The following is a 16,485-nucleotide window of genomic DNA, read 5'->3' on the forward strand; positions in this document are numbered from 1 at the left end:
GTCTAGTCTAAATCTGCCCCTCCCCAGTTTATAGCATTTCCTCCTTGTCCTATCACCATAAGCCTTTAAGAATAGCCTCCTCTCCAGCTTTGGTTGTTAGAATGGAACCTGCCAGTGAGCTGACCGAGCGGTATTGAACTCTGTGTGATCACTTGGTATCAACTTGATAGATCAGTATTGATTGCTCGATACCAACTCGATAGAGTGATATCAGTCATCGGTGATATTGATCACTCAATACTAACTTGATAGAATGATATCAATCACTCAGTATCAACTCAGTGATGATAATCACTCAATACCAACTCAATAGAGTGATATCAAATCACTTGATACCATTTCTGTAGAGTGATCTGATCATTTGGTATCAACTTGATAGAGTTTGCTTGGTTTGCACAGCCCTGGGGTAGAACAAGCCTAGCTCATAACTGGGGATTCTGGTAAGACAAAGTGTGACCAATAAAACAGAAGTCACTCAAAAGGGACTTTCTTTAGGGCAAATTTGCAGCTGCTTTGCATCACACCAGAGCTGCACACAGTCCTGTCACTCGGGCTCTGTGCCGAGGTAAGGTATATTTGAAACAGTCATAGCTTAGTGTTTGCCAGTTCTTTTGGTTTCAGCAGCATTGCACCTGGTATGACAACATCCTCTTTCCAATAATTGTACTACTTTATGGCAAAAATATTGAGTGATCAATATCAACTGACTGCATCTTAGTGCTTGCTGTTGCATGTTACCCACCTCTGCTGCCATCAGGGGTGAGCCAGAACAAACCACAACTGCCCGAGTTTTTTAACGTTCGACTCCTTTTGTGCAACAGGGAAAACATACACTGTGATGCCCTGTACTGTCACAAAAATCCCACCTACCCAACCACGGACACATGTCTCATGAGCATTTATCTGTGTGAGCATTCCTGCACACTGTGTAGAAGGCCTGCGGGGTTGTAGCCAGGAAATCTTGCAGTTTTTGTGGGTTCTTTTGTTGTTTTTTTTTAGTTTAGATAATAATATTACATTTTCTCACTAATCTTTTTAGGATGTCATAATTACTAGAATTCCAGAAATTGCAATAAGAAGTCCCCTGAGAGTGAGTGGAGCTTACAAATTTTAATTATTTTTTTCGAGCATGTGTTACTAATGCATCATATTCCTGGTATGTGTCACAAGACCGAAGGTCTATGTTCTCTGTTGCTATACTGATAGTTACAAAGACAGAGAAAACATTCCTGTGCATTACTCCTCCTCAGCAATTTCAAGAAACAAAGTAAATGCTCAGGCAGTATTTTTCCTTCTTGAATGAAAGTGATAGACAAGAGGGAAATGTCATTGGGCACATATCCACTGACATTATACAGTGTCCTTCGTACACACCCACAGAATCATCCCATCCATCCTTTGTTAAGGAGAAACTAAACCTTTCACTCTTACTTTTGCATGAGTTAGGACTTTGTTACACCTTGAGATAACTTCGTCTTCTTATTTTTTTCCCCCCTCTAGCTTAAGGAAATGCAAAATGAAAGACCAACAGCATTAAAAATATGATGCACTCTCTACTTCAGACTGTTGGCATTCTGAAACTATGATTCACAATGTGAAAACACAAAAGCTGTTTATAAAAGGTCAACTTTCTTTTAAAAAGTCAGTATTGATGAAATCTTATCCTTTTTTGCCAGGGCAAATTTCTATCAAAAAATGTTCAAACAGAGATAATGTTGACTTGCTGCAGTGCAACTTGTAGTTTATGAGTGGATTTTGTTTAGTGTGTTAGCATGAACAAACATCATGACAAAAAGGAAGATGACCCCTGGTATAGGATCATGGTGTAGGCAGAGCACACTCAAGGACCAAGATCCCAGGGCTCAGGCGCTAGGGCAATCCCTATTTTCTACTTATCCATGATGATCTGTTCTCACCCCTATTGCTGACATTTTATCTGCAAGCTGTAATCTAAGAATCACAGCCTGGGGTAGCCTGCCCTGAGGCACATGTTTTGTCTTTAGTGTTTCTTTCACTGCAAAAATTCACAATAAAAGTGTTCCTCTTCATGAGAGAATGCTCTGTAAATCTCCCTGCTTTATAAGCACCCATACAAGTACCCGAAACATTTACATTAAGGAAAGAAATTCGCAGAGGTGCCCATCACAATGTGTAAGAGCTAGAACTTCTTTCAATGATCTTGCTCTCTTTTTTCATCTCTTCTCTTGCTACTCACTAACTTTAGTCAAGTAGCCATCTGTTTTGAAGGACAGAATAGAAATGAACATTAGTATATTATAAGAATTACAATTAAATAAGCAATTTGTGCATTTTAGATTATTAATTCATATTCACCTTTTAATGGCAAAAATGTTTAATCTTTTATGTTTTTAGTATGTCCCAATGGAAGTCAAGTTCAACAAACTGGAAATAAAGTTTTTGGAGCAGGTAGAACCAGTTCTATGATGATAACTTCCCCATGGAAATCCGGCATCTACTTGCACAATGGATAGAAAAGCCAAGACTGGTAAGATTAAATTTATGCTATCTATTTAGATTCCAGTACGTGAATGATTCTTTCAATTATCTGGCAGATTGGAGAGTGTTCATTTGTGAACTGTGCAGCCACCTGCACTCCAAAAATAGCATTCCACCAGTCATGGATTTAGCCTGTTGAACTCTCAAACTCTGAATTTGAGTAGTGCTTGGATGTGAGGTTTCATTTTAACTTATTCCTAAGCAAAAATCCAATAGAAATTGTCTAGAAAATTAATGGTTATTACAATTTTTCATGAAAAGATAATACAAATTAGTTTTCAAAGGAAAAGTTATATATTTATCTCTTGCAGCATGAATTTATTCATTTTTCCAAAATTGCCCTTGAAGCTGGATATATAATTTTTGGGGAACGAGTCACCTATTTGCAGAAACTGTTCTCCAGAAGGTGAATTTATGGAAAGATTTGAACTGAATGCCTGGATAGTTATCTTAAGAAAATTCAGAGCTAAAATGCCAAAAAAGTTTATATTAGTTGTACCAGAAAGAGGCATCTTAATTTTTCAAGCTAAATACGCAAGACTGTTGAAAAAAAACTGCAAGAAATACAATCTTTCTTATAATTTACAGCCCAGTGTTTAATGGACTGTAAGTTACAGGAACATGGGAAAACAATAAATCTTCATTTTGCAAGATTTACCAGATGTATCTCAAACAGATATTTTCCATTGGAGGGCAAGGAGAGGGAATGTCCCAAAGAAAGAATGCATGCAATCCAAAGTCTAACTTCTATTTTGCTTGCTAATTTTATTGCCCTCCATGTACCAAGCTGTCCCCATAAGCAGCAGAACCAGTAAAGCATGTCTTGTGTGTGTTGTGTGTTCTTTGTCCCCTACATACCCTTCACCAGTAGCTTCAGAATCTTCCTGTATCCCTAAACTAGTTTGGCCTTCATCTGGTGCCTGGTGTGAAGATATGTATCTGCTGAACTGGCCATCTGGCTCTTGCTTCCTGGAGGCAAGTCATTACTGCCATTTTCCTCACTGAAGGCACTAATTTGGATCCCTTTCCTCCACAAACCGGCCAGTTTTCTGTGCAATTTGTAAAAAAACACACTATCCTTTTGGACTTGAGGCCAGTGTCAATTTTGGCTGAAACTGGGCAGCAAATTCTATCTCTGTGACTGACAAAGCGAGAGGGATATCATGCATAAACCCATTTCCTCTGAGAAGTAGGCTAAAATATTTCAATATTCCCTGGACCAGAGACTAGCAAAACCTGTTTTGTCTCTCCTCTGGCTGAATTCCACAGCCTGTGTCAATAACATCCTCACCCTGTCTTTATGAGCTGCATGTCTCCATGAATATAAGTAACAAGGATCATAAAAAGTACATTATTCACACAAACACTCCAACTATATGCAAAATCAACCATATATTTAAAAAACCTTTTTTTTGCTGCCCTAGACTTCTGAATGGATTATAATTTTCTGTACTGATAGAGTTGACATTTCTTACAGCATTTTAAAATTGTATGGTTCCCATTCATTGATTCTTTAGGGAGGCTGCGTCTAACAATGAAGCAATGGCAACCATCCTTTTACAGAATTTGCTAATACAAGTGGCATGGACAGCTGGGACCGGGTTACACAGGAGAAGAATCTTCCTCTTAATACACAACCTGAAAAGAATCAGAAAGCTGCTGCAGGTAGGTTGTTCAGATGACTAATTGCATACTCTTACTGCTTCTAAAGGTAGTGCCCAACCCCTTTTGAATGCTGTTTTTTCCTATGCCTCAGAGCTGTTCTGATAGATATAGGATGCTAGGCAACTATGGGAAGACCAAGCCAGTCAACAAGATAATTCAACATAATAAATCCACTGTCTGTTATTTTGTGGAACAATAACTCATATTTTAATACACTGTGCTCAGATACAACAATGCTGTAACTTCTTAGCTCTTGGTATGTCTGTGCCTCACTCAGCTCTTAAAAATAAAGACTCTATAGTACCAATGGATGTTGATGTTCATTTACAAATGTAGTTACCATGTTCCAAGCGCATACAGATATTTAATTATGATTAACTGTTAAGTATTTACCAATCAAATGTTATTAGATTCCTATCTTAGGAATAAAAAAGCATATTTAGGGCTTAAAGCAGCACCCTGAAAAAGGAACTCTGGTAAATAGCATATTTGCTATTTTATACTTAGCTGGGATTATTTATCATGAATGGCTTAAAACATTTTCCATTAGGCTTCTGCAAAATTATACTTATTTTGAGTGGCGTAATGTTTCTTTAATAATTGTTTATCTAAGGCAAGGATTCTCAGAGTTCCGCCTTCATTAGTCACCTACTTCCCTGAGATCTATCTGTCTTCTCAATAAAACAGATATGCATCTGAGTTTATGAAAGTTTGGGGTTTTTTCTCCTCTTTAATGGTGTTTTCCATGAGTGCTTAAATAACAATTATATTGCTTGCAAAACATTTTCTTTATTTGAGAGGTATATATATACACACTGGTCTGGAAAATCTTAGCATGTCCTTGCCAATTATTTTGTTCTCTTTATGGCTGTGTGTCTTTTATTCTTTATCTCTAAAGGTGCCCTCTTAAAAATGTGACAATATTTCCATTTATATCACTTTTTCTTCCGGTGTTATGCAAGCAGTCTCATGTAACTTAAACTAAAGTTGCTTTTTGTTTCTTTTCTGGTTTGTGTAGCAGCACTACTCATAATTTCAGTACTGCTCAAACAGAAAATTTACCTAATTGCTGTTGGGGTTAGCTGTAAAAAGGTTAATTCTGTTCTTTCTGCCATGGTCTTCGCACATTGTGCCACAACAGGGCTGAGACAGGGCTTTATCACCCTAGTAAAGGTATTTTTGCATTGTAGCATATGCATGGAAAGAGCAGAAACCTTTTTTTTTTTTGCAGAAACTGATAGTGGCAGCTCTTTATGCTCTGTGAAATTTGGTGTACGAGGCCTTGGGCGCACACGCGGAGTTTACATAATAGCAAGTATGAAAATGGCCAGAATGAAAACCATTCCTTTAAGTCCTGGCATGCTTGGAAACTAGATGTGCTTTCCCGAAGAGCACAGAGTAAAGGAGGCTTATTCCAGAAAAATAAGAGAAGTGGAGTTCTGAGTGATTTCTGATTAAGTGGTCTCCTCAAGTGATGAGGGTCTGAATCACAATTCCAGAACAAGCCAAAACGCTCAGGCATCCCCATTACAACTGTACAGCCAGATTAGCATCACCATCTACCAGTTACAGCAGCAGCTAGCACCGGCACCAGGGCTGGCCTTTCCTTTTTCTATAGAAAACAGCAGTAAAAGTCCATATAGGGTAGCCGTACCCGTCATTCACTTAATTGCTGCCTCTGAAAAGAAACAAGTTGTGGCATGCACCAACTAGTTTTCCTTATCACCCTGCAGTATTGTGAGGTCCTGAACTTCACACACTTTCTCAAGCGGAAATGGTCTCTCTGCTCCCTTGGTTTGCATAGGTCTCTAGACTTGGAGTCTAAAGCATTATGAACCTGTTGAAAGGACATCTGTGACACTGGAATTACACCTCTTATTGATAAGAATCTAAGTCTTAAGCTTTGCAGTAAAATACTTCCAGCAGAGCAGAAAAATTACAACAGATCCCTCCATCACCACTAATGCTGGCCTATCTCCATTACATCAAGACAGCAGATGATAGTCTGTACTCAGATAAAAAGCTACTCATTCCGTTTCAAAATACATATGCGAACCATCAGACACTGAATGGCACTTTCTCTATTAGAGCTTTTCCTGATTTCTTATGACCTTTAGCACTATCACCCACAGTCTATTCTGATTTCCAAAATAATTTCTGTGGGCTAGAATATAACCGGACTCTTGCAATGGAGTGGTTGTTGTTACTGTCATGGATAAGGCAAATAACTTAAACCCATGTCTTAAGAAACCTGTGACGCGAGTATTTTGGATTTTTGTGTAAAAATATAATGTTACAGCGTCTAATTTTTAAAACATAGGAGATAAAGCATTTTCAGCCAAAGTATGGACTACATGTTCTATAGAGGTGGCACAGGCAGGCTCCTGAGCTTCACCTGTTAAAATTATTACTTTATTGGTAGGTAAGTACGTCAGGAAAAATATGCTATACTAGTTGTAACCAGCAACTTATCCTTGTTATTAACAAGGATATCCTTGTTATATAACAAGTCAAGCATTATTAATGAGCTACAAACTGTGCATGACATATAGTATAGACAGGATCTGCTATAATGTCCTTAAATTAGAGTATGCAAATTATGTAATCATAGGTCTGATTTTTTTTAATGGATCTCTAACTGTATTTATTGGTGAATGTACGAGAAGTTTGGAAGTGGGCATTTGACCTCCCCACCCACAGCTGGATACATGTGCAGATACCTAACTCTTGCAATGAAGAGTTTCATGAGGCAACACCAGAAGAAGGTGACTGATGTACACAGTACAGTGCCATGGCCCCTTTTGCCCCAGCATACCACCTAGCGAAAGGGAGGCTGGAACGGTATGCTGTAAAACTAGCAAGTTTTTTTCACCAACACTGATGGAGCAAAGACTGGACTTCTAAATAGGAGAGAGAGAGCTGCATTTGCAAACATCTTTCTCACTTCTGGTGACTCTGCGAACAATGTTGGTTTGATTTTCTCTGAAGGATAGCCCACCTTTATCTCTGCTTTGCTCTCTAGCGCAAGTACTTTGAAATTTCACAGTTCACTCCTCTTCCTTCCCCTCTATACCACACACACAGAGGTACAGCCACATGTATAGCATGCATTCACACACAGCGCTGTTCAACCTCAACACATGAGCTGAGTGCAGTGTTTGTTGATTATGTTGAGGCGAATTTGTTACAATATTAATTTGTATTTACAATACTTGTCAAACTAGATAATGCTGGAAAACGGCATTTATCACTGAGTATTTTGAGCCAAGGTATAGGTTCCTAAATACTATGACAACAGCAATAACAATTAAAATTAGAGAACACAAAAAAGCCATTCAAGAGCAACCTGTAGTTCTTGACAAAAGGCAAAATGATGGACTAATATTTAACTGGAAATACAACTACAGCTTAAATGAAGAGCAGGCTTAGAAGAGGCAACGATGCACACTTGTGCGGTGGTTTGCTAGACAACAAAGAATTTGTTAGGGTGAAGTTGCTGTTACTGGATCTAGAGAGAATTTATGTCCACAAGTTACCAGAACCACAGCCAAGCATCCTCTATCTGAAAGATCTCCCTGGGATTCAATTTTTGTTATAAAATGAGAAATATTCTATTCTGAGCTCCACCTGAAACATCTTTAAGTAAGCATCTGTTACTCCATGAAATTAGGAATGGGAATTAGTGAAGAAGTGAGAACTTGCCTGCCTTATACTTGCAGTACAAAGGTTTGGGCAATCTTGGGCACTGCGAAGAGTGAAAGTCTTTGCAGGAAGACAGGTCTGCCTGGTACCCTTACTTTTAGGCCACAAATATCATCCCTAATCTCTCACCATTCAAGAAATACATATGGAACGAGATTTTTCTGCTCAGACTGCTGACATTTTCAAAATTATCTTGAGGCAAAAAAGAAATGTTGACCAGGAAATGTGCCATTTGACAAAACTATAAGCACTTGAAAAAGCGTGTGCAACTCAGCTAAGCAGCTGAGGTTACTGCTATTTTTCAGTAATTTGCTTTTCTATCCTTTTCTTGCTTTCACTGAAACTTCAGTTCTTGAACATTAATCAGGTATAAATGCACATATTATATTAAAAATCAGGATCAGAGTTTTAAGTTAAAATCCTTCATATCTGCCTTTTACATTATTATTGCTTCTCTAGTCAGTAATCGGATTTTCATAGCAGAGCAGCCTTTTGTTGCTGTGCTCCTCCAGGGAGACAGTACAGCACAATTATTGCTAGGTTAAACTCTCCGTCCATCTTTGTACAGAACTCTCGCTCCCCCCAGCAGAGTTCTGGAAAGGGATACGGAGAAAAATATTTAGAGGCAGTCGGGGAGAAAAGGGAGGGAAATATGTCTGTGGTTCTTCCTCCTGCTTAAAAATCTAGGTGGAGAAAAGCAAAGCAGATTAGTCACAAGGAGACGCTTGTGCTGTTGCCATGACAACAAAACATAAAGGGCCAGATGTTAACCTCAGAAGAGCTGCCTAGCACTTCTAGGAACCAAATTTCAGATGCAGGAGTCTACACGACCTTAGCTGGTGAACAATTATATCTTAGATTCAGAAGAATGTCTTTAAATGACGACCGTACTCATCCCTGATGTAAGCTGCTGTGCAACAGGTGAGAAGATGTAGTAGACAAAAACGGTTGGTGAAATATAGAGACATTCATGTAAGTCAGACACTGTTCATGTTCTTGACTCGAGTGCCAAAATATTTGTTTGAGGAACGGCAGTTGACTGCAGTGCAGCAGGAGAGCCAAGAAAGGGGGTTTGGAGTAGCCTGGGAATCAGAGATGGCCACCGCACCCCAGCATCCCACTGTTCTGTTTAGGAATACTACTGGCAGGTTGATGTCTGACACAGACATCACTGAGTAATCCAGTGATGTTCACCTCAGAGATGTTCTTCCCCCCTCAACTCCAAGATGGCAACATGGAGCACTCTGCAGACATCTGCCAGATGAGGTGCATCTCCATGGGATGCAGCCTGTCCCTTGTGTAGGCTCCAGGGAGCTCTCAGGGACTGAAAAGCTGCTGGCTGTGTTGCACACTGCAATGGGTGTTTTGCAACTACATTGAGGTAAAAGCAGAAATGCCCAGAATCGTCTTAGTCATAAATAAAGGCCTCTTATGCTCTAGACTCAAGATAGCTTTTGAAGGTAATCCCTTCCTATTAATGGCAGCATGCATCTGGGTCACATCGTTGTTTACAGTATTTCGGGAAAATCTGATATGTAAATCTTCCTTAATAAAAGTGGAATAACATATTTCAGGAATAGGAAGGGCTACTCTGCTCATTTACCACTGAAGCCCGAGTTAATGAGTGCTCTGTGTGCTCTGGGGAACATTTTGCTGTCAATGATGTATATTCATGATATTAATTTAATTCTCAGAGCGAATTCAAAGGTATTGGTGAACTTTAGCCACTGACCAGTCCTGTTATAGCCTAGGAAGAGTGCAGGGCAGGCAGTGGGGATTCTGCCTGAACAAGCAGTTCTTTGTGCACAGTATGGATATCTTGGGGTGTGCTTATAAAGGACATGTTAGGCAGAATCACCAGTTTTGCCAAATTCACACCAATTATATAAAAATGAGCTTTTGGAACCACTATGGCTATACCGTGAAGTTGAGAAATAATACTTCATTTGTACTTTTTCCTCCTACATAGCCCTACTTCCTTGTGAAAGGATCTGGAATAGCATCTGAAAGTATCTTCTGTCAGCCTAAGTGTGGTGCATTACCATTAGGACACTTTGTTTCATATAAAAATCACCCTGTTTCCAAGTAGTGCAAACAAATAGCATCTTACTTTACACAATACTACTTAGAACAGTAACACGGAAGTGCATTCCTGATTCTGTTTCAGGTTTTCAGTTATAATGCACAGCCTGTTTCCGTCTGTAACAAGAACTGAACATCCTTGTGCTTCTCCAGATAGAGCTAAAGTGAACATACAAAAGTTTTTATTTCAGTTCAAGTGACTGTTTAGGCAACTCACTACTCCAGAAAGATACGTGCATGAGGGATCCTAAGATTATGTATTTGAGTGCATCAGAGAAAGTGGAGAAAATAGCATTAGATCTGAAATGGGACATTCCAGTCGGTATTTTAAAAGTATTTTTAATAAGCAGGGTATTGAGAAACAGTTGTGAGGAATAGAAACACAGCTATTGATGTTGAAGTTGCAATTTCCTGTTAAAACTTACAACACGGTAAGAATGGAACAAAACTGAGAAAGTTTCTAATACACCACAGAAGATGCATTTTTAAATGTTATTTACATGTATTTTGTGTTCATGTGACCTGCCAGATCAACAAAGCAACAAATTATAGTAGGAAATGTTTTTCAAGCCAATGTGTCCTGCTGTGCAATACAATTCAGATTGGTTTTTCCTATTAGCATCTTGCCCCCAGTGAGTTTCCCAGTTCAACCATTAAAGCTGTTTGCAAAAAAACTTGGCTTACAAATGGAGAACTCTGTGCAGAAGTCTGTAGTCCAAAGCAGCTCACTCTCTGCTGTTAGTGATCACTGGCTGGTAATTGCACATCAGCTAATAAAGATTTTTAAAAAATGCTTGACCCAGGACTGAAAAAAGGTTACTTATTAGCGGTAAAAAATTTTTGAATTCCGTTATTTGAAGAATTTAACTAGCAATTTAGAAACATTTCCGGTCTGTTTCATAGAAGGAGTGAAAGAGTTAGCTTACAAACAGAAGTAAAAAACAAGCAAAGAAACTAAACAACCTCCCACTGGCTTTGTTCATTCTGAAGCATTAAGGGCCCAGCTGCAGTCAAACATCTGCCTCAGAGATTAGTTAATAAAGCTCAAGTCTTTGTGTCCAGAAGATGTTTTACCCTTTTCTTTAAATCCTGAAAGAAATTTCATTTAAATGAGAAGCACCACTACATTATTCACTTCCTGTAGCAGCACTACTTAAAAATCTGCTGTTTCTGTACACCACTCCTTGACTAGTTTTATTGTCTATTGTGAGGCAGTGGAATCTGGGGGCTAACTGGGGGATGGAAAAAAAAGATCCCTGTTTTCACAGCTTGTTCACTGTGCTTTTAGGGCTTTGGCTATTGCAAATTGGTTGCACATGCCCTGAAAGAAATGTACCATCCTTTGTAAGTTGTGCATTATATGACACAAGAAAAGCAAAACTACAACATTGCAGACTTATGTCTTAGGAGTTCCCACGCATTATAAGAGTTGTCTAAAGCAGTGAGGTTGCCTTTAAGTTCTCTTGTGTATTTTGAGAGCGGGAAGGGGAAATCTAAAAATAAAAGTCTAACAAGAGCAGTCTAAATAGATAGTGTCACAGATACTTCCTCTTAAAGACCTAGATAAACAGAGCCATCTTTCTATTAGAAAAAGATCTTTTAGTAAGAATATCACCTGTTTACATACAGACTTCCAAAAAACCTGCCAAACATTTTACCCATATTAGAGTGCCACAAGGACCAACTCTTTCTTTGCATTCTAGTACTGTCTTCTTTAGGCTTTCTGTCTGAATGCATAAACAAAGGTAGAAAACAAATTAAGGCAAAATGTTGTTTGTCACATTTGAAGGTGAAAATGGGAAATGAGTGTGTATGGTTACACCTTACTGCCCCTGCATTTCATTGAAGTACGTAACTTGTCCAAAGGTTTTTTCTTTCAAAAATAAAATGATAGACACAAGTTTTTTCTCCTTGTTTTTTAATTACATGAAAGATGAGATACTTGCTTACCTAGAAAGAGTGTCTGGTATCAGACTTTAGTAAAACAAGCACATCACAAGCAAGGAAGGAAATGTATTTTTGCTTGACTTTGTAATCCCATTTCCTGTTTCTCCGTGTCCCATCTCCATTCCATCAGCTTCTTTACTTATTCATTCAACTTCAACAAATACCTCAACAGTCACACCAGTTAATGGTTTCATGCCTCCAGTAAAGCTCTCATTGTGTAAAATTTAAAGGCTCAAGAAGGTTTTCTTCAGCAAAACCCAGAAAAAATACAGCTGATGTTTTTGATAGCTTTAAACGAAAACAGGGGGGAAAAAAAGAAAAGAGAGAGAAAAGAAGGCAAAAACCCAACAAAATTCTGATGGACTTTCTCAGGATTAGAAAGCACTAAAACCTACTCAAGTCCTTTTCAGGTCTTGAGGAAAGGAGGAAACCAGGTCACCCTTGATGGGCTTTGTAAAAGTTGCACCGCATATCATTCTACATTACAAGTAAAGATGAACAGTCATTAATACCTAATCTTCTACTTTAATCACTGAAAACAGACTCAGGATACTCAAGTCATGCAGATACAGTATTCATTTATAGGTGTGTGCAATGCAGAGACACCTTTGATATGTGAAAACAAAACTGGCCAATATTACTGTGGTTGGGAGCAATCCACCTTGTGATGGAGCTGCCCACAGGAAAAGAAGCTAAACTTCAGAAAACTAAAAACATGGGAAGAAAAGAAAAGTAAGATGTGTCTGTGGTCTAGGTCTAGGTCTTCATTTGGATCAGAAAAAGCTGTAAATTTCCAGTACTAAAAGACAGTTGTTTCATGTTCTTTTTAAAAATGTGTTTTTAAAGTGTCATGTTATGCATTTTCAAGTTTCTCCGTGATCTTGCAACTTACAGAGTCAAATTTCCTCAGCCACTTTTTCATGCATCGTAACATATCACAAATAGTTCAAGCTGGTTTAAAATTTGGTTAAAGCATATAAAATCTGCACACTATAATGTATATATTGTATTTGCAGAAATTCCTCTTTCTTTTTCTTCATGATCTGGTGAAAGACTATAACAACAGATGTCTCTGGAGTAGAGACAGTGTGTGCTGGGTGGCATTAGGAAGATTTTCTCTTGAGGAAACGCCATCAGCATTCAGAGAAAATTTTCACCTTTTTAGAATGAAAGTTTAGTTTCCCCCATTTGCTTAAATTTAGTGTCATGCTGGTAGTCCAAATGAGGTCATTTGTTGTTTGTTGAAAATGATGATGTGGAAGATCTCATCAAAACAGAAGAGAGGAGAGAAAAATTCCAACACTAACAGAATTACAGGAACATTAGCAGATTAGACTAATGTTTCCATTTGAAATTTCAGACAAAAGTACTCTGCACTGGTGAGGCTGCACCTCAAATACGGTGTTCAGTTTTGGTCCCCTCACTATAAGAAAGACATTAAGGTCCTGGAGCATGTCCACAGAAGAGCAACAAAACTGGTGAAGGGGCTGGAGAACAAGTCTTACGAGGAGCAGCTGAGGGAAGTGGGGTTGTTTAGCCTGGAGAAGAGGAGGCTGAGGGGAGACCTTATTGCTGTCTACAACTACCTAAAAGGAGGTTGCAGAGAGGTGGGTGTTGGTCTCTTCTCCCAAGTGATAGGTGATAGGACAAGAGGGAATGGTGTCAAGCTTGAGGGGAAGTTTAGATTGGACATTAGGAAAAATTTCTTCACAGAAAGGGTTATCAAGCACTGGAATGGGCTGCCCAGGGAGGTGGTTGAGTCACCATCCCTGGAGGTGTTTAAAAAGCAGGTAGATGAGGTGCATGGCGACATCGTTTAGTAGTAGACAGGTTCAGTTGGAGTTGATGATCTGTAAGGTCTTTTCCAACCTAATGATTCTATGATTCTTTGCTGGTATTTATTAAAAGAAAATTATAACTTTTATCTATAAATATCTAAACTTAATAACACAGTTTTGCATAACAACAAACCCCTTCCTCCCTTCCCAGCTGCCAATGCTCATGTCACACTAAGTTAGGATTCCCTCATTTCAAGCATTTTTTCAGTTAAACTTCCTTTATTTTCCGACTTATACTACTCTTTGAATGACAGGAAATAATTTTGAAGTAGTTACTCAGAAGCCAAGGTCATCTTGAGCAAATTCTGCTGCCAACTGAAGACAAAGTGGAAGTGCAGAACAGCAAGAATTGGCAGGAGATGGATAATATGGGAACAGAGTGGCACATTCTGAAGTGTAATTACCTCTGAGAAGTATAAAACATGGGGAGAAAAAATTGAATATCATTCTTTTGATGAAGTCAAATACATTGGTTATTGTGACCTTTAGTAATTATTGTGATTTAGTAAGTTACAATTATTTAGATATTTATTATCGCAACTTATTTCTTATTTATCAATTTATTATTGCTGAGTTGCAATGCATCTGGTAGATTTGTGCAAAAGAGTCTATTGATATAGCATATATTGACAAATATAGCCATTCTAAGAGAGAGAGTTCAAGACTGATAGAAGAGAATGCCTGCTCAAGGTGTGGCACGCAGCTCAGCTCTGTGCCAGCTGACCAGCATTCAGAGCATCTGTCTATCAGAAGGGCAAGGTGGTTCCTAGCCTTTGATCACGGCATTCATACTTTAGATCCACTATTAAGCCAGCCTTTGACTGAGGGCCTGCTGTTCCAGGAGGGCAGGTGGGAGTTCTCTGACACCTGCTTGGTGTCTGAACAAACCACAAACCACATGCACCAGACAGGCACTAGTATGGGAATTGCTACAGGCACAGGTTATTGCTAGAGCTTTATGGATTAGAGAAGAAAGGGGGGAAAAAAAGTGTATTTCTTCTTCATCTCCTGATTCTGATGGTTTTCACTTAGTGAAACAAAGAAAAAGAGAGAGAGAGAATTTTTAAGTGTTTTGCATATGAATAATATCTAGTAATGTTAAGGAAGTCCCTAATACCTGGCAATTTTTGGGGGGGATTTTAAAACATCCCACTGTCAGAAGATTTTTTTTGATGTGACTCTTCGACAGGAATTAACCGAGGAGTCAATATGCACATCAGTGGATTTACACCCATCAGAGGTTTCTCACCACAGCTTTCAAACCAAGCCTTGCTAAAAACTGGACTTCTTTCCTCTCTAATCAAGGTGCAGACAGATGAGCCAGGCTTAGTGACACAACTGACTGCCTCTGAAACAAGCCAGTCCTGTTCTTCCCTCTCCTAGTTAACCTCTCCTGATTTCACATGCACTGGTCCTTAGCAACAAACTTGTCCTTTGATGAGCAGTTTTGGTCCACTGAGGAGAAGACAGCCCACTCAGCACAAAAGTGTGAGTGGTTTCTGTCCCAGCTAGCAATCTGGATTGGCACACTGAGGAGACAGGCAGGCACTGGACTGGCACGAGACAGGGCTCCAGTTGTTGCTGTTGGACCCTACCATTACCTTACTTCTTCATGAAGTTCCACTTCACTCTTCATCTCTTACAGCAAGATCATAGCCACTCTCCACATTCCTGTATCCCCTTCTGAAAGTTACGTCCTGATGCTATGCAGTGACAGCTTGGGAATATGCCCAATAAAGGGGACTACAGATATATTCCTGGACCTGATGTTCAGTTGTGCTGAAGGAAATGTACAGTGAGAACATGGTGACCACCCTTGTAGCCAAGAAGCTGGCAGGGAGAAGCAAGTAGGCATATCTTTGGCACTATTGTTTGACATGGAGATCACCAGAGCACTCCTAGTGTTAAATCCCCCATCACTGTCCAGCAAGAAGCAGGCAGGGAGGGAGTGCTTAGCGCTCCATCTGAGACATAGTGTGCCCTGAGTACTACTACTCACTGCTTCTTTTTTGTTTTTCCAGAAAAACTTCTAAAAACACAGTCTAGTTCATAACTCCTGTTCCTCAGGATAACTGGTACAGATGATCACTGAAATCCACCAGCTGGCACCACCCTTAACTGCTTTTAAAGAGATCAGAGGAGGCACAGTGCTGGGACTGCTTTGAGTGTGCGCTGACTGCATATGTGCTTTATTTATCGTGAGAAGACATCAGAAACCCTAGAAACATTAGAAAGCTTAGTTTCATTGCCAACATGTCATGGCAGTCAAAGCTTCTCTAGAAGGGAACACTGTGTCAATCAGTTTTAAGAGTCTCGTCTCTTTCACCTTAGTCTCTACCTGGGACCACAGTATGAGCAACAGCATGGTATTTATTACCAAGCCACTCAAATGAAGTCTATATTATTAAAATTACTGGGTTTTATATCATATTTCTTTACCTTATAATGGACGTAAAAACATTCTGGAAAAAAAATCTTTCAGATTATTTAGTTTTCATGCAGAAGCACCCAGGAAATTATTCAGTTTTGACTGTCTAGTAGAGGTGTTAGATATGTATGTTCACTGTTATAGAAACAGTTGGAATATAGAAGCAGTGTATTCACATATCTTTCAGATCTGTTCACAACTTTGTTTCTAATGCAACAATTTGTATGAGATATCAAAGGAAAATACAGCATCAATTTAAGTGTATAAACTTATTGTGCCACATTCAGAGAAAGCAAGAATAAATGA

At 39.0% G+C, this 16,485-nt stretch overlaps 1 protein-coding gene across 1 annotated transcript in view; it reads left to right on the plus strand.

The window, feature by feature from the left end:
- Nucleotides 1-1,772: 1,772 nt before the first annotated feature.
- STAT4 (signal transducer and activator of transcription 4) overlaps nt 1,773-16,485 on the plus strand; it is a 41,088-nt gene continuing 26,375 nt past the window's right edge. The window contains exons 1-2 of the mRNA XM_054070560.1: nt 1,773-1,810; nt 4,035-4,182. Of these exons, the coding sequence (XP_053926535.1) occupies nt 1,773-1,810; nt 4,035-4,182 (186 nt within the window). The remainder of the gene's footprint in view (nt 1,811-4,034; nt 4,183-16,485) is intronic.

The sequence above is a fragment of the Cuculus canorus genome, chromosome 6 (genome assembly GCF_017976375.1).
Source record: "Cuculus canorus isolate bCucCan1 chromosome 6, bCucCan1.pri, whole genome shotgun sequence".
Classification (NCBI taxonomy): domain Eukaryota; kingdom Metazoa; phylum Chordata; class Aves; order Cuculiformes; family Cuculidae; genus Cuculus; species Cuculus canorus.